Source organism: Pantherophis guttatus, chromosome 13 (genome assembly GCF_059756535.1).
Source record: "Pantherophis guttatus breed Tessera chromosome 13, ASM5975653v1, whole genome shotgun sequence".
Lineage (NCBI taxonomy): Eukaryota > Metazoa > Chordata > Lepidosauria > Squamata > Colubridae > Pantherophis > Pantherophis guttatus.
Genome location: NC_142075.1, coordinates 19,173,278 through 19,191,306, shown reverse-complemented (window position 1 = coordinate 19,191,306; position 18,029 = coordinate 19,173,278). Strand labels below are relative to the sequence as shown.

General features: G+C 45.9%; 1 protein-coding gene across 6 annotated transcripts in view; it reads right to left on the bottom strand.

Moving 5' to 3' along the window:
* The window catches only part of DMXL2 (Dmx like 2), a 73,637-nt gene that overhangs the window by 18,610 nt on the left and 36,998 nt on the right, over positions 1–18,029 (bottom strand). For 2 of the 6 annotated variants that reach the window (XM_034432683.3, XM_034432686.3), the window contains exons 19-30: positions 17,544–17,654; positions 17,243–17,412; positions 15,922–16,019; positions 15,002–15,167; positions 13,825–14,089; positions 11,452–12,491; positions 10,008–10,199; positions 8,779–8,855; positions 7,008–7,138; positions 5,255–5,503; positions 1,946–2,127; positions 626–756 (exon numbers count right to left, since the gene is read on the bottom strand). In XM_034432683.3, coding sequence (XP_034288574.2) covers positions 626–756; positions 1,946–2,127; positions 5,255–5,503; positions 7,008–7,138; positions 8,779–8,855; positions 10,008–10,199; positions 11,452–12,491; positions 13,825–14,089; positions 15,002–15,167; positions 15,922–16,019; positions 17,243–17,412; positions 17,544–17,654 — 2,812 coding nt within the window. The remainder of the gene's footprint in view (positions 1–625; positions 757–1,945; positions 2,128–5,254; positions 5,504–7,007; positions 7,139–8,778; positions 8,856–10,007; positions 10,200–11,451; positions 12,492–13,824; positions 14,090–15,001; positions 15,168–15,921; positions 16,020–17,242; positions 17,413–17,543; positions 17,655–18,029) is intronic. The other 4 variants (XM_034432685.3, XM_087878236.1, XM_034432684.3 and 1 more) reach the window with 2 other exon arrangements.

Below are 18,029 nucleotides of genomic sequence, written 5' to 3'. Positions count from 1 at the left end.
AAGGTTACGCTTTATTTTTGGATGTTCCATCTTTTGCAAGCTAATTCAAAGTCCTAACTCTATATACTAGGCTTTTCCAAAGTTGTACAGATGTACAGACTTCAATTCCCAGAATTCCAGTGTGGCCACCTGCTGAGAATTCTGGGAGTCAGTCCCCATCTCTTGAGGGTCCCCAGGGTAGGGAATATTACTGCACTCTTATTTGGAAAGCAGGTCCCACTTCATTTATTTAAATAATTGCAACCCACCCCTGTTTAATGAGAAGGGAGACTTTCTCTAACTGAATATACATGGCATAAGGTAAAGGTTAAGGTTCCCCTCGCAGATATGCACTAGTCATTCCCGACTCTAGGGGGCGGTGCTCATCTCCATTTCAAAGCCAAAGAGCCAGCACTGTCCGAAGACATCTCCTTGGTCATGTGGCCAGCATGACTAAATGCCAAAGGTTCACGGAACGCTGTTACCTTCCCACCAAAGGTGGGCAACACAACAGTGGCCCAGAATGACAAGGATCAAGGCAACACAACAATGGGCTAGAACGAAAAGTACATATATTGTTTATAGCAGGAGAGAAACAGAAGGCTCTGGGTGAGCTTCTGAATGTTCTAACTCGGCAGTTTGCTACCTGTACGAACTGGCATCCTTGTGCTCCTGAATCTGCATATCAGAGAGGAAAGCATCCTCATCTTCATCCTCACTATGGATGCTTTCATCAGAATCATACATCACCCCACTCTCTGAAAAAGGAAGGAAGGGCTGTAAAGGAAGGACAAAGAGAGAGGCTTCAAAATTTGCACTCCCAGATCTCACTCACACAAATGAAGTTGCTTCATTTCAGAGACACAGGAGGACTTCAGAGGTCATGAAAAAAAAAATTGGCCTAATGGGAAGAGATGCTCAACACGGGAGGAGGTAACTTGGGAGATCATGGACTCTCCTTCTGGGACTGGATGACCATCAGGGATGCCATCATCATAATCCCTACATTAAGAAGAGGTTGGATGCTCTTAGGTTCCTTCTAACTCTTCCCTTTTAGGATTCTATGAATAGGCTCACAAGGGAAATGGATTGATTTTCCCTAATTCTAATTCTTAGAAAGAGTGCAGAAAAGAGCAACAAAGCGGATTAGAGGACTGGAGGCTAAAACATATGAAGAATGGTGGCAGGAATTGGGTATGTCTAGTTTAATGAAAAGAAGGACTAGGAGTGACACGATAGCAGTATTCCAATATCTAAGGGGCTGCCACAAAGAAGAAGGGATCAACTTATTCCCCAAAGCATTGAAGGCAAGACAATGGATGGAAACTAATCAAGGAGAGGACCAACCTAGAACTAAGGAGAAATTTCCTGACAGTTAGAACAATTAATCATTGAAATAACTTCCCAAGTTCCGGTTTGACAGGAAGTGATGTTTTTTGCTGTCCCCAGTTTCTGGAGCCTCTCTAGGAGGCTGGGGACAGCAAAAAATGTCACTTCCTGTCCAACCGGAAGTTGGGAAACGGGTCGTTTCGGGCCTCTGAGAGGGTGGGGAAGGCTGTTTTCGCCCTCCCCAGATGCATACAGAGGATCAGGAGCCAGGTGAGAGAGAAAAACGGGCCTACTGGGCTATCACATACCAGGAGCCGGGGTGTGTGTGGGGGTGTTGCATACGCATGCGCGGGGGCCCACATAGAATTATGGGTGTGGGCATGCGCGCACCAAAACTCCCCTGCCCCCCCCCCCTCCTGGCACGTGGTGGCAAAAAGGTTAGCCATCACTGGACCAGAGAGTCACTTGTCTGAAATGGTATAGGATCTCCTGCTTGAGCAGGGGGCTGGCCTAGAAGACCTCCAAGGTCCCTTCCAGCTGTATTCTGATTGATTGATTGATTGATTGATTGCTACTTGAGCTGGACTAGAAGATCTCAAGATCTCTTCCAACTTTTGTTCTTCAGGTGGGAACTTACCTTAGCCACAAAATAGTCTAACATGCTGAGTTCCGGGGGGATGAATTTTTCTTTGTAAGAAGGCCTTTCTGCAGGGACCGGGGGAGGGACCACACTCTCTTTGACGGGTCTTCCAGGCACTAGCATTCTCATGTTGAATCTCCTGCGATGCTTATCTGTCTCTTCTGCAGGGACTGGAGGGGCTAAGCAGAGAGAGAAAGAGAGAGGGAGAGGGAGGGTGGGAGGGAGGGAGAGAGAGGGAGGGAGAGAGAGAGAGAAAGAAAGAGAGAGAGGGAGAGAGGGAGGGAGGAAGAGAGAGAGAGAGTGAGAAAGGGAGGGAGGGAGGGAAAGAGAGAGGGAGGGAGTGAGAGAGAGAGTGTGTGTTTAAAGAAATACACCGATACATGATGAGGACAAATTGGCATGTTCATCGTTGATTCCATAGTGTCAATTTCGATCTTCAGAAAGAGAGCACATCACACAAGTTGTAGATCTGCAACTATAGGAAGATCACATGGAAACTACCACTTAGAATTAAAAAAAAACCAGGTTCTGGTAATCTTCAGGAAGAGCCTATGAAGTGGAATGAGGTCCTATTGTGGCCTGTAAGCTGCTGGCCCCTCCAGCAGCTGAATCAGAGGATGAGGAGGAGTGGGAGTCAGGGACAGCATCAGGGCAACCTGGGAGCTCCAAGGGGGAAGAGGGAATGGAGCTGGCAGAGAGAGAGAGGGGGGGGGAGAGAGAGACAGAGGCGGAACCTGGGCTGTCCATCAGCCCTCAGATAGAAAGTCAACAGCTCCCAGGTCTGGAGGTGGCTGATGAGGAAGAGGAGGAACAGCTGGGTCCAGTGCCTGACACGTGGATGCACAGAAGGCAGAGGAGAGGAGAGCAGTGGAAATCTATGGGCCGGTCCTTGGGATGGAAGAGCCACCACTGCTAGCGAAGCTGCACCCTAGCTCTGGGGATAAAAGGCAGGGGGCGGAGATGAATAGATGTGGCAGACAACTATTCATCTCCCCTGCAGGACAGACATGTTAGCCTGCGGTGAGAGAGAAACTTTTTGCCGGGGAATCTTTTGAGTTCACTGCAGAGTTTTTGTCGTTGTTTGGAGAGCTGGGTTGGAACAACTCTACTTTTGATTCTCACAAGAGAAAGGATAGAAAAATAACACACAGTCCTTATTGCACTTCATAAAAATCTCCAATTATGAAAAAAAAAAAGAAGAAGACAGAACAACGGATCAAGGAGAACAGGTGACACATCTCAAAGCAAAGGGAAAGATTAAAACCCATGCAACAGATCCGGGACTGGACCTGTTTTTAGAAGATTATAAACCACACGCCCACCAGCACACCTGTTCCTCACCATCCTGCTGCAGCAGAGGGCAACTATCACAGCCAGCAACGGTTTGGTTGATGCCCGATAAAGCAGTGTGGTGGGGTAACTGTGAATTGTCAAAGGCTGTTACGGTTTCTGCGTTGGTGGTTAAGCGCGGCGGTTTATCTGAATTGAACAGATCAGAAGAAGGAGTGATTCTCACGGTCTGTGGGCTGGGACTGTATATGTTGGCATTGTGATAGTGGGCAGAAAATAAGGGTGTTTGGTAAAAAAAACTCAAGCTGTCTCTTCCTCACCAATAAGTAAACCACCAACTCTCTCTAAATGTAAGAAAGGCAACGTCTAAGTGCTGACTCTTTTGTCCTGCTTCTGTCACATGTTTAGACAGGTAATATTTCGGTTAAACCGCTGTGTGGTTTGTCTAATGTGGTTTGAGATGCTGTGGCTTGCTTAGAACTTACATAAGGCAAACAGGGTTTAGCAGGAAGTCAGCTGAAGGTCCACCCCAGCAGACTTCCAACTCAACGTCTTCTGAGGTTCTACCAACTCTTGCTAGAATAGAATAGAATAACAGAGTTGGAAGGGATCTTGGAGGTCTTCTAGTCCAACTCCTTGCTTAGACAGGAAACCCTACACCACTTCAGACAAATGGTTATCCAACATCTTCTTAAAAACTTCCAGTGTTGGAGCATTCAAAACTTCTGGAGGCAAGTTGTTCCACTGATTAATTGTTCTCACTGTCAGGAAATTTCTCCTTAGTTCTAGGTTGCTTCTCTCCTTGATGAGTTTCCACCCATTGCTTCTTGTCCTGCCCTCAGGTGCTTTGGAGAATAGCTTGACTCCCTCTTCTTTGTGGTAGCCCCTGAGATATTGGAACACTGCTATCATGTCACCCCAGTCCTCCTTTTCATTAAATTGGCCATACCCAGTTCCTGCAACCGTTCTTCATAAGTTTTAGCCTCCAGTCCTCTAATCATCTGCTATAGTAATTGTAACTTACTGCCAAAAGGCCTAGAAACTTACAAAAATGTTATGTATATTCCATATTCAATACGTCTGACAGTAGTTAAAATGTTGACTCTTGAGCATAAGCTGTTGACAACACAATTGTGTTCTCTCTCCTCCACTTTTTTCCCAGAACAAGAAGACTTGGGGGTAGGTCCAAAGTTCCTTAGTGAGCTTCCATGGCTAAGGTGGACTTCAACCAGGGTTTCTCTGTTCCTAGTCTCACCCCTACATCAGTTCTCCCTAGACCTTCCATTCTTCATTCCTCCATCAATTTCCCACTGTCTTCTTCCAGGAGGTTTTCTTCAACTCTAGGCCAGCTGATGGTCCTCCTGTTTGCCGGTGTTCTCTCATCCAAGTTTGAACAAAGTCTAACCCTGATTTATGGCATGTCTTATAAAGGTGCATGTGCCAGATGTTTCATTTCTCTCATTCCTCACTGCTTCCCCATCCTGCCTGCCAGGACATTGAAAGACTATGAGGAGGAGACACCATGAAGTGAAACTCATCCACCTCAAAAAAAAGTGCATTAATGTAATATTTTCAATAGGCCTTTTGAAAACCATCCCTTTAAATCTCGGCATAGGAAAAATGTAATTTACTGTATTTTTCGGACTACAAGATGCACCGGAGTATAAGACACACCAAGATTTTGATAAGGAAAACAAGAAAAAAAAAACTTTTTGCCCTCCCCAGTCCCCAGGAGCACTCTACAGGCCTCCCAAACCCTCTGCAACGTCCCGTTTTTGGTGAAAACGGGATGCATGGGGGTTTTGGGAGGCCAAAAATGGCCGTATTCGGTGTATAAGATGCACCTACATTTTCATCCTCTTTTGGGGGGGGTGGGAAAGTGTGTCTTATACGCCGAAAAGTACGGTAATCTTGGGGAATCAGCCTTGGGGTGGCAGAAAACTCAACCTTGATTTCAGGACCAAGAAGTCATCCCTTCCGATTATGAGATCTTCTCCATAATCCTTCAAGAGTTACCTGGAATATTTTCTGATTGCCGCCTGGGTTTAACCACAAGTTTCACACCTCCTCCAAAAATCGCTGCCCACATTCGGCTGTTCAGAGGATGGGCTGCCAGCCGGAATAACTCATTGGAAGCGTTTGTCGCAAGAGCATGGATGAGAAGACTCAGGTACACGGCCACCACAGCTTCACAAAGCAAGATGTTTAACTTTGGCTGATCCTCATCTTGGGCTGAATTTAAGAGATTGAGTAAGGAGCTCACACCTGGGAAAAGAGAACAGCGAACTGGTGATGGGCACCACCTAGATGGAATGGTGAAAGCTACTTACCTTCCCCACCGGTTCGGAAGTGCATGCAGCGCTCACATGTGCACGTCACATGCACATGTGGACCCTCTGCATATGCGCAAACTCTTCTGTGCATGCACAGAGGGTAAAAAACAGGTAAAAAGCAACGACCAGGTGGGTGGGCAGAGCTTCGCGCTGCCATCACTATCGGTTCTCCAAACCACCTGCCGCCATCACTACCGGTTCAGCTGAACTGGTCCGAACCGGTAGCATTTCACCCCTGGACAGCTCAACACGGCCAACTCACCGTGAATGATTTGCCATGGGCCAACTTGCTGCGGGACAATTTAACAATTCAATTTAATTATTTAAAATAAATTAAAAAAAATATTTTATTTTTTGTTGTTCCTATTTCAATTTGTCTTTCCTTTTGCATCCTTTCTTTCATGATTCTATTCCACCATTCTTTGATATTACTGTAACTCTTGTCCCGCAGTGAGTTGGCAAGTTGGTCGCGATGAGTTGGCCATGATGAGTTGGCCGTGGCGAATTGTCACAGCCCCCTCCCCCCCCATCTAAAGGTGGCTTCTTCTGCCTAGATTAGTCTGTAAGGCCAGCCACAGGACCTCATTCAAACATTGTTCAAAATCTCAACCTTTGAAAAGATGGGAGTTAAACACATGCTTCATGTACTAAAAAAACCCCAGAGTGAGCTAAATTTATGGAAGAAAGGTTAACAATCCTTTTCAGAATAGAATAGAATAGAATAGAATAGAATAGAATAGAATGGAATGGAATGGAATGGAATGGAGTGGAGTGGAGTGGAGTGGAGTGGAGTGGAATGGAATGGAATGGAATGGAATGGAATGGAATGGAATAGAATAGAATAGAATAGAATAGAATAGAATAGAATAGAATAGAATAGAATAGAATAGAATAGAGTAGAGTAGGGTAGGGTAGGGTAGGGTAGAGTAGGGTAGGGTAGGGCAGAATAGGGTAGGGTAGGGTAGAGTAGAGTAGAGTAGAGTAGAGCTGGAAGGGAACTTGGAAGTCTTCTAGTCCAGCCCTCTGCTCAAGCAGGAGAACCTATACCATTTCAGATAAGTGGCTGCCTAGTTTCTTCTTAAAAACTTCCAGCGATGGAGCTCCCACAATTTCTGGAGGCAAGCTGTTCCACTGGTTAATTGTCCTCAGTGTTAGGAATTGTTATTATACCGTGTCAGTGTTATTAAGCAACCTTAATTCCAGGTTGCTTAATAACTTTTTAGAAATTTAGAGGATGCTACTAAACAATCAAGAAGATAAGAATAAGGACGGGCAAAACATTTCAAAAGTGGAACTTGCTTGATTCAGCTCTTATTGGAAAAGTTCTGAGCTTAAAATGGTATCAAAATACCGTCTTCAAAGTGAATTCTAACTAACTAACTAACCGTTGGCATGACAGTTGCCATGGAGACACTGACATGGGTGGCTTTTCTTACCAGGCCATTGAGCAGGCAGCGAATTCGGTGTGGCATGTTCTTCGATGCTCTCTGTCCTCAGACGCCGACGGTCGCTGAGCAGCAGCCCTTGGTAAACCATCCCTGTGAACTGATTTGTTTCTGTCTGACTGCTAAGAAGAAGTTTTAATTTTTTTTTTTCTACACCTCAGAATAGAAAAATCGTACACCAAAGCAAAATTGGCAAATTAGTGGCAGGGTGCAAGTCAGGGTTGAAAGCATAAAGATTTGGGAGCCAAAAGCTCTAAGAATGAGTTCTTAATAAATTCTCTTTCACACACACACAAGCACAACACAAGCAGCTTGTTATGACCCTGACTTCCGAGCCTGTCCTAATAGAGGAAGAGGACTCAGAAGGTGATGGGGAGGAACTGACAAGGCCTCCCTCTCCAGGACCCTCCTCTCTGGCAATGCCTCAGGTTCCATCTGAAGGCCAAGAGGAACAGCCGGGGATATGCCAGGAGGAAAGCATATCGGAACAACAACAGATAGGGAGCGAGGATGATGAATCCTGGCTTGATCCCAGGCAGCGTCGGAGGGAGAAGCGTGCGCAGCAACGAAAGAGGCGTGGGAGGGCCAGAGATTGAGCTGAGTCACTGAGCCACACCCCACAAGGAATAAAAGTGAGTGTGATTGCTCTTCAGGCTTTGTGACGGTCAAAGTTAAAAACCTGAGAGTCACATCGTGCTACCTGAAATCTGGCTTGTGCATATTTGGATTGGACCTTGGCTAAACTCTTGCTTCGTGGATTACTTTTTGCTACTGAACCGGACTGAGGAGAAACTCTCTCTCTTGCTGACTGTGAGTGAAAACTGACTTGGCAGGCATTTCGCAGTTTACTGCCAAAACTCTTCTCTGCAAGGGTTTCTAGTCTGATTGCTTAATAAAATCTTGGCAGGCGTGCCTGGTTGTGTGTTTGCCTGTGTGGGGAAGGGGGACAGAACACAGCTTTTCAATGAAAGCAATCTGAATATTTCTGCAAACTAAAAACCGATGAAACGGAATGGGTGTCAGGGTTCCAAGTAACCCACCCGACAGGATCAAAACTCCAAGGCGGACATGTTCCTCAAAGTACAGATTTATTAGGCATGTCGTATTGGCACATTTGGGGGGAAACCCGACTCTAAACTCCCCTCGGGTTTTCCCCCAGTTAAAAATACATTTTTCTTTCCCCTGTCCATGCAGTTCATCACATCAGTGGGGAAATCCTCCGTGGTTTGCCACCGATTCACTGCCGTGTTTGCATGTGCAGTGCGCACCAAATGCACGCTGCATGTGCATGCGAAGTGTGTACCAAATGCATGCTGCATACATGCGCAGTGCGTGCCAAACACGCGCTTCACGCGGAAAAAGGACGCTTAACAAGGTAAGTAGAACAGCGAGCGGGGGAGAACAGCTGTGCCGCGCTATTTAGATTAGCTAGAAAGCAGGATTTCCTGCTTTCTAGCGAATATAAATCGCACGGCACAGCTGATCGTTGGAAATACCAGTTCGCACCAACCGGTAGCTTTTTTTTAATACCGGTTCGCCAAACCAGTAGCTTTTATCACTACTGGTTTTGCCCGAACCGGTGCAAGCTGGTAGGATTTCACCACTGCATCACATGGGTCAAACGGTCTCTATCCTTCCTGCCTTTAGCTCTAAGGGAACCCAATTAGCATTGCAACACATCTGTGGCAACTTCATGTTTCGTCCCATGAAGGAGAACAACGGAGCCATGCGGGGGAGAAGGACACAGCAAAGGAAGTCTTACCTGTAGCTATGGCTGTCACATAAGGCTTGATAAATCGATGCAGAAAGGGAAGCAGCTAAAGAATAAAGAGTATGGACCTGAAAATGGAAGCAGAAGAAAACTGGTTAAGATATTATGAATACATTTCCAGGTTCTGACAGGTTCTGGAGAACTAGTAGCGGAAATTTTGAGTAGTTCGGAGAACCAGCAAATACCACCTGTGGCTGGCCCCAGAGTGGGGTGGGAATGGGGATTTTGCAGTATCCTTCCCTATCAGTCCTAGAGGAGATCAATCCTGACTGCTCTTTAGGAGGTCAGATCCTGAAGATGAAACTCAAATATACTTTGGCCACCTAATGAGAAGGAAGGACTCCCTGGAGAAGAGCCTAATGCTGGGAACGATTGAGGGCAAAAGAAGAACGGGACGACAGAGAACGAGATGGCTGGATGGAGTCACTGAAGCAGTCGGTGTGAGTTTAAATGAACTCCAGAAGACGGTAGAGGACAGGAAGGCCTGGAGGAACATTGTCCATGGGATCGCGATGGGTTGGACACAACTTCGCAACTAACAACAACATCAAGTGTCCTTAGAAGGCCAAATCGTGAAGATGAAACTCAAATACTTTGGCCACCTAATAAGAAGGAAGGACTCACTGGAGAAGAGCCTAATGCTGGGAAAGATTGAGGGCAAAAGAAGAAGGGGACGGCAAAGAACGAGGTGGCTGGATGGAGTCACTGAAGCAGTCGGTGTGAACTTAAATGGACTCCAGAGGATGGTAGAGGACAGGAAGGCCTGGAGGAACATTGTCCATGGGGTCGCGATGGGTCGGACACAACTTCGCAACTAACAACAACAAGTCTTAAAGTTGCCAAGTTTGGAGATCCCTGCCATAAGGAATTGACGCTTCTCTTCTATGCTGCTTTGGTGAGATGGCAACCACTTGTCTGGGATAGTGTGAGGACCTTTGCTTTGGAAAGAAGGTTGGATGAAAAGACCACCAAGGTCCCTTCCAACTTCAGGATACAGCTCTATCTGTACGACAGCCTCATGCAGCACCTGCCAATATAGCCAACAAGGAGGAATGCTGGGAGCTGTAGTTCAGCAACACCCAGAAGATCACGTCTTCCCTGTTTTGCACGGGAAAGCGATCAGGCAGATCCAATCCAAACTCATATAGACCAGAAGTTCCATGCCCACTTCTTTGAATCTGCCCCTTCAGCACTCAAGGTGGAGCTTCCCATTTTATTACCTTGACATCTTCGACGTTGGGATGCGGGGGCATTTTCATCTGGACAATCGTGTAAAGGATATCGTGGATGTGGTTGTTTAGGTAGAGGACGGGATTGGCGATCACAGTTTTAGTGGCAGCGATGCTGGCGGAGAGCAGCGGTAACGTTGTGGGCAGCGGAAGTGGTGATTGTAGCTGTTTCACAGTAGTTTCCTGATAGGAGGGGGAAAAAAATGGCAGAACTGGGAATATACCATTGCTCTTTTTTTAAAAAAAATATATACATATTAAAAGTTTTGCAAAGGATGTGAAAACCAGCACGAACAAATAGTGAGCAAAAGCAGTAAAGAACTAGAAAGGAAAAAAAAAGCAGAAAGAAGAAAAAGAAATATAGAGAAGCAGCTTCTTACCCTACAGTTACAAAAAAAACCTTCGCTTTTTTCTATTATCCATTTCTTTCTAATCTTCAAAACACAAATCATAAATGCATTTTTTCCCCAGCTTACAGGTAGTCCTCGATTTAGGACGATAACCAGGACCCAAAAGTTTCTGTTGCTAACTGAGACGGTGGTTCAGTGAATTTGGCCTCATTTTACAACGTTTCTTGTCACAGTTGTTAGCTGAATCACTGCTGTTATTAAATGAGTAACACGGTTGTTAAGTGAATCTGGCTTCCCTGTTGACTTTGCTCGTCAGAAGGTCGCAAACGGGGATCATATGACCCCGGGTCACTGCAACCGTCATAAATATGAATCAGTTGCCAAGCGTCCGGGAGGGAGGGAGGGAGGGGGAGAGAGAGAGAGAGAGAGATAGAGAGATAGAGATGTGCAGAAGGCAAAGGAGAGAAAGACTGAATTAATAAAAAAAAAATTAAGGAGAATGTATATGATTAAGAATAGAAAAAAATAGAATTTGAGGGTGAAAGGAGATACTGTTTAGAAAAATGAGAATAGAAAAATTCAGATTTGATTAACAAATTTGGAAAAAGAACACTTTGGCAGAAACTGTAACTAAGTAAAATATATTTGGATATGACGAATTATATACGATATGATATGATATGGTCAATACTCTATTTCAAAAAATATGTGGGTGTGTATTGGGGGGGGAAAAACCAATAAAACTTGTCAAAAAAAAAGAAAAAAAAAAGAAGAAGAAGGCAGAGGAGAGGAGAGCAGTGGAAATATGTGGGCCGATTCTGGGGAAGGAAGAGCCACAGCTGCTAGCGAGGCCCCATCCTAGCTCTGGGGATAAAAGGCAGGGGGTGGAGATGAATAGGTGAGGCAGAGAACTATTCATCTTCCGGCCGGCCGGACTTCTTAGTCTCCAAGAGAAACTTTATGCTGTGGCTGTCGGCATTCCTAATAAAGGAATCTTTTGAGTCCACGTCAGAGGGTTTGTTGAGTTTGGGAAGCTGAGTCAGAACAGTAGTGATGATGCTACATCCTCAGGTGAACCTTCTTACCTGCTGAGATTCCTGTAACAAGAACTTCAGCTCCATTCTTACGGAAGCCAGGCCGCCGCCCTGTGCCCCGTGAAGGCTGCAATAGCTTAGGAAAACCCGGAGAAGCGCCTGGTTCTTCTGGAGCCACCATTTCCGCCGCTCCGCGTGCTCTCGCTTGGCTTGCAACCGTCTCCGCTCGATCTGATGCCACTCGTAGGAGCCCGACGGCATCTTCTCCCCCATCTCTTGGTGACCCAAGAGATCCCCGCTGGCTTGGCTATCGGTTTGGCCATCCTCTTTGCCCTGGGTTGCCTCGTGGTTGCAAATTTCGTGCAAGGCGGCGATTTCTTTCTCCAGCCAGTTGTACAACTGGAAGCGGAGCTTCCCACCATCTACTTCGTAGCCGGTGGCCAACGTTCTCAACTCGGTCATGAGGATTTTTAGGCAGGCCCGGAACTTGAGCTGTTCCGCAATCACATCGACCTCCGTTTTGTCGACCTCACCTTCCTCGCCTTGACTGGGATCGGGACTCTTGACCTCTTGTTCTTTACTTTCCAGGTCGTTCATCATCAAACCTTTCTCCTCTTCCTCGTCAAGTAAATTGCTTTGCCAGTCAAGTTTCAGAGGTTCATCTTCAAAGGTTATCAATGGTTTGCTCCAGTCCACCAGGGAAGAAGCTTCCGTAGTGCCCACCGGCTGCGACCAATCTGCCGTGCTACCTTCGTCTAATGCAATTAGGTCTACCTTCAAACCATTCTGCGTTACTGGTGTGGATTCTCCTTTCTTGGGTGAAAGGATGGACTTGGTTCTTATTTTGGGAAGCTTTGAAAGCACTTCCAGAGCCAGGACAGGGCAACCGACTTTGAAATGAGCATTTGCAGTGGTGAAGAAGAGCTTTCGTTCAATGAGGTTAATCTTGTCCACAAAACTTTTATCCGCCTGCAATCCCAACGTTGCTAATGTCCCATCGGGCGAGCAGAAATTCCTTCGGATGAGCAAAGGGTGGGTACGCAGGTAGTTGTAGAAACTGAATACCACGGGGTTGCAGGATTTGACAATAACTAGGGAAAATAGAAAAAAAGGTTGTTGAAGCTTGCAATGAACATCTGTCACACCAAATTTAGCAGCTCAGTGGGCCCTTTGGGACTGAAGAATTACCTGTGGGTCCCAATCAAGAAAGGCACTGTTCTTTGGCAGACCCAAAGGTGCTTTTTTTCAAAAAAACAGCTGGATAAGGTAAAGGTAAAGGTTCCCCTCACACATACGTGCTAGTCGTTCCCAACTCTAGGGGGCGGTGCTCATCTCCGTTTCAAAGCTGAAGAGCCAGTGCTGTCCGAAGATGTCTCTCTGGTCATGTGGCCGGCATGACTCAACGCCAAAGACGCACAGAACGCTGTTCCCACCAAAGGTGGTCCCTATTTTTCTACTTGCATTTTTTACCTGCTTTTGAACTGCTAGGTTGGCAGGAGCTGGGACAAGTAATGGGAGCTCACTCCGTTACGTGGCACTAGGGATTCGAACCGCTGAACTGCTGACCTTTCGATCGTCAAGCTCAGTGTCTTAACCCACTGAACCTCCGCGTCCCTACAGCTGGATAGTCTTTTTTTTAAAATATATATATTATATTTTCTCCTTTGAAAACGTGCCGCTTCTCATCCAAGAAGCTTGTTCAGTTCTAGCTGACTAGTGGGGAATGGAAGTCAGTTAGAATGAAGAAGCTTCTTGAATGAGAAGCAAAATGTTTTCAAAGAAGAAAAAACACACACCAAGAAAGTCCAGTTGCCTTTTGGGACAACCATGACCTGGATGATTGAGAATCTCCATAGAATGTTATTGGGTGGCTTTGAAGCTGCTCCAAGGTCTCTTCATGATCTATGGCAGATGGGTGGCTCGTTGGTTAATTACACAATCTTGCAATTTCTGGTAGATCTTGCAAGGCTGCTGATCTGTAAGTCTGCACCCAAATGAACCTAGATGTCGATTAAGATACATTCTGAATCCATTTATGAATGAACCTGTTCTGTAAAGCCAGGAAGATCCCCAACGATCTTCTCTAAAGTGACCCATAATTACATAAATCTAAGTCAGTTTGTACAAAGCAATAGCAAAGTTAACCACATTCAGTATGTTGATAAACATACAACGTGACTACCAGCATCTTGTACAAAGAATATATCTTTAGAAGAGAATATCTGTAGGTCAGGATTGAACTGTGTGGAGTCCTTGTTGCTCTCTGTCTGAGCTTGGTTGCCCTGATGATGTTCCTTGGTTGGACAATGAAACGTCTACAAGAAAACAACCAAGCTCAGAAACCACCAAAAATTCCACAAATCTATCTTTCTACATTCCCCATTCAAGACCGAGCTTCTCCAAATAATCTTGACATTTCTTCACCTGGATTTTCATCTTCTTCTTTGGGGGTTTGTTCCAATAAGGTATCAAGGGCTCTTGTGTACTCTTTCATAACCCAGTAGGCCAGACTTCTCAGGAAAGGATCTGGATGCAAATTGGTGCAACAGAACCCGGTTCCATCTTTCTTACAGCCCAAAATCTTTTCGTAAAGGATGGCTGTGTAGGTGGAGGAGATTTCAAACTCAGACTCATACAAGCGAGCAATTATTAAAGCCAGCTGGATGTCTTCCATCTTCTCAAGACATACCTGTGGGTGGGAAGGGAAGTACAAAGACGGTCTTCTAAATACCATGTAATTTATTTATCAAAAAGCAAAATTATAACACAGAAGTCAATATTAAACTGAGAGCAGAGATAAACAAAAGAAACTCTCCATTTGATGGTCCAATAAGACACTCTCCAATTCATCTATCTGTTCATCCACACATCAACACACATACCTGTCAGTTCATCCATACAAACTACTCACCTGTCCATCCATCCATCAATACATCGACCTATCCATCAGTTCATTGACACACCCACCTGTGTCATTTTCTATCCACATACCCACACATTTGTTTGTCTGTCCATCCATCCATCCATCCATCCATCCATCCATCCATCCATCCACACACCTACACAACACACTCATCATTTGTTCACTCATCCAACCACCATCTGTTCATCAGTCCATTGACAAAATCACCATTTGTCCATCGGTCCATCAACACACTTATCCATGCATCCATGCATCCAACAATCACCCACCAGTCCATCTGTCCATCCATTGACACACTTATCAGTCTGTCTGTCCATCCATGCAGCCAAACACCATCTATCTGTCTGTTGATCAACACACTTGCCCATCCATCCATCAGTCCATTGACAAAATCATCCACCTATCTATCGATGCATCTATCCATGGATCCATGCATCTATTCATCCACACAATCACTCACCAATCAATCCATTTTTCCGTTGGTCCACGCATCTTTCTGTTGGTCCATCAACACACCCACCTATCCATCCTTCCATCTACACAACCACCCACCCACTCAGCCACATATCCACCTGTCTGGCCATCCATCCATCCATCCATCCATCCATCCATCCATCCGTCTGTCCGTCCGTCCACCCCGCCCTCCTTCTGAGCTCACACTGTGGCTTTGAAACCTACCTCGATGGCATCCTTTAATGACCCCGCTAATAAGAAAAAAGCTGCCGATTGCTCGAAGCGCTGTTTCCCCAGGAGGGCGAAGGCATTTTTCAGAGCAGCTTTGCGCCATCTGTCCTCACTGAAATTATGGCTGAAGAACTGGGTCATTTTCTCATCGTGCTGGGAACTGTAGGGAAATACATCAAGCTGCATTTTGAGCCACTTACAGTGGATATCCACTGACTCCACTGAACTGAGCAGGATTTACATCTATGTAAACACACCCTGGATTACACTGCGGTTAGCATCCAGAAGCACAAGTTTCTGTCATTTTGCAGAAGCCTCTTGTAAACCATACCTGACCCTGGACCAATTTCCTCACTTACTTACGGTCAGTTGTGAAATCCAATTTTTTTTACTACCGGTTCTGTGGGTGTGGCTTGGTGGGCTTGGCAGGGGAAGGATACTGCAAAATCTCCATTCCAGTGGTGGGTTGCCCCCAGTTCGGACCGGTTCTATAGAACTGGTAGTAAAACTGGTGGGAGGCTCCGCCCACTGGCCGTGACATCATCAAAAGCAATCTGCTCATACGCAGAAGCAAGCTGCGTGCATGAGTGAAGTGAGCACGTGTGATCCCGTTGCGAACCGGGAGTTCGCAAGGTAAGTAGAACCCACCCCTACTCCATTCCCACCCCACTCCAGGGGGAAGGATACTGCAAAATCCCCATTCCCTCCCCACTCCAGGAGAAGGATACTGCAAAATCTCCATTCCCTCCCCACTCCTGGGGGAAGGATATCGCAAAACCTTCATTTCCACCCCACTCTGGGGGCCAGCCAGAGGTGGTATTTGCCGGTTCTCCGAACTGCTCAAAGTTTCCGCTACCGGTTCTCCAGAACCTGTCAGAACCTAACTGGATTTCACCCCTGCTTACGGTACTTACCGAAATAATCCCCAGACCACGGCCTTCTTCTTCATTGCAAGATAAAAAAGAGCAGCGTCCAGTGCATCGTTGTTCCTCTGGAAGGCGGCTTTCGCAACCTGTTTGTATTGAACAAATACAAACAGGTTTGTAATACACTTTGTCCCCAAATAAGGGGACAAAGTGTCATCGCCATACAGTGTCACTCAGGGCAGGACACCCCTGTACAACGAACGGATATTTGAAAAATACTCCGATTCCATTTCCTCCAGGAAAACCAGGTACAATATATAGTTGGTATCAGTTGAGGGATTATTTGTATTTGACATGTGGAGCAAGATTATTATTGTAAGGCACTAAGATGGCAGAAGGTCACCCAGCTGGCTTTCGTGCCTAAGGAGGACTAGAACTCTGAGTCTCCCAGTGATTGGCCCAAGTCACCCAGCGAGCTTTCATGGCTAAGGCAGGACTAGAAATCCCAGACTCCTGGTGATTGACCCAAAGTCAATCAGCTGGCTTTCATGCCTAAGGCAGGACTAGAACTCACTCTTTCCTGGTGATTAGCCCAAAGTCACCCAGCTGGCTTTCATGCTTAGGGTGGGACTAGAACTCACTGTCTCCTGGTGATTGGCCCAAAGTGATCCAGCTGGCTTTCATGCTTAAGGTGGGGCTAGAACCAGGGGTGAAATGCTACCGGTTCACTCCAGTTCGGGTGAACCAGTAGTGATAAAAACTACCGGTTTGAGCGAACCGGTAGTAAAAAAAAGCTACCAGTTCGGTGGAACAGATAGTTTAAAAAAGCTACCGGTTTGGGCGAACCGATAGTGATAAAAACTACTGGTTCGAGCGAACCGGTAGTAAGAAAAAGCTACTGATTCGTCTGAACCGGTATTTTTGATGATCAGCTGTGCTGCGTGGTTTACTGTTGCACGGCACAGCTGTTTCCCCCCTCGCTGTTCTACTTACCTAGTGAAGTCTTATTTTTCCGTGTGAAGTGCATGTTTGGCATGCATGGGCAGCTGCTTTTGGTGTGCACTGTGCATGCGCTTGTGCAGTGTGCATTTGGCACGCACTGCGCATGCGCGGGCAGTGAACCAGTGGCGATCCGAGGAGGATTTTGCCACTGGCTAGAACTCTCAGTCTCCTGGTGATTAGTCCAAAGTCACCCAGCCAGCTTTTATGCTTAAGGCAAGACTAGACTCCTCAGTCTCTTAGTAATTGGCCCAAAGCCACCCAGCTGGCTTTCATGCCTAAAGTGGCACTAGAATTCCCAGTCTCCTGGTTTCTAGCCTGGTGCCTTAACCACTAGACCAAACTGGCTCTATATAGTAGCCCCGATTACCTTTTCCATGCACCGTCGAAGCGTGTTGATATTCCTGACCCACCAGCCTATCCCCATGGTTCTTAGCTCAGACCACTGGGGGTCTCCTCTTTGAATGGCAGGAAGCATGTTGATCAGCTCTTCCTCTGCTTCTGAGTGAAATGCCCAAGCGAAGTGGCACGTCGAAACCCCTGCACCATGACCAAAAGAAATCCGTTTCCATTTTTTAAAAATATAACATTATTAATTTTTTTTAATTATATAGAAGTAATAAATTCACCTTTTTCTTATTTATTACTTTTATTAAGTTCAAAAATATTACCTTGATGAAGTAACTGGACGCGATACAAAGGTGGAAGGGATGTTAAAAGGCAGGTGTGTAAGCGCATGGCTAGTAAATACCTCAGGCCACACTCATCTAAAGTGTCTCTCCCTGGAAAAGCAAACCAAGTATTTTACTATGGTGCAATCAAACAAAATTCTGTACCCTTTGTGAAAGGATCATCTAAAACAGGGGTCGGCAATCTTAAACACTCAAAGAGCCATTTGAACCAATTTCCCACAGAAAAGAAAACACCGGGATTCACAAAACCCTTCCTATGCCTGACTATTTTCTGAGCAGCCACAAAACTAACATATGTTAGTTTCTTCTGAAACTTTTCTTTTCTTGGATTTATCCATGATTGGCCTACCGGGGTCGAAAAGCTCAATAAATCGCATGCCGATGTGTGTCGCACATTGGCGGTTGTGACACATATTTTGAGCAACAGGGAGCCGCAGCAGAGGGGTGAAAGAGCCACATGCGGCT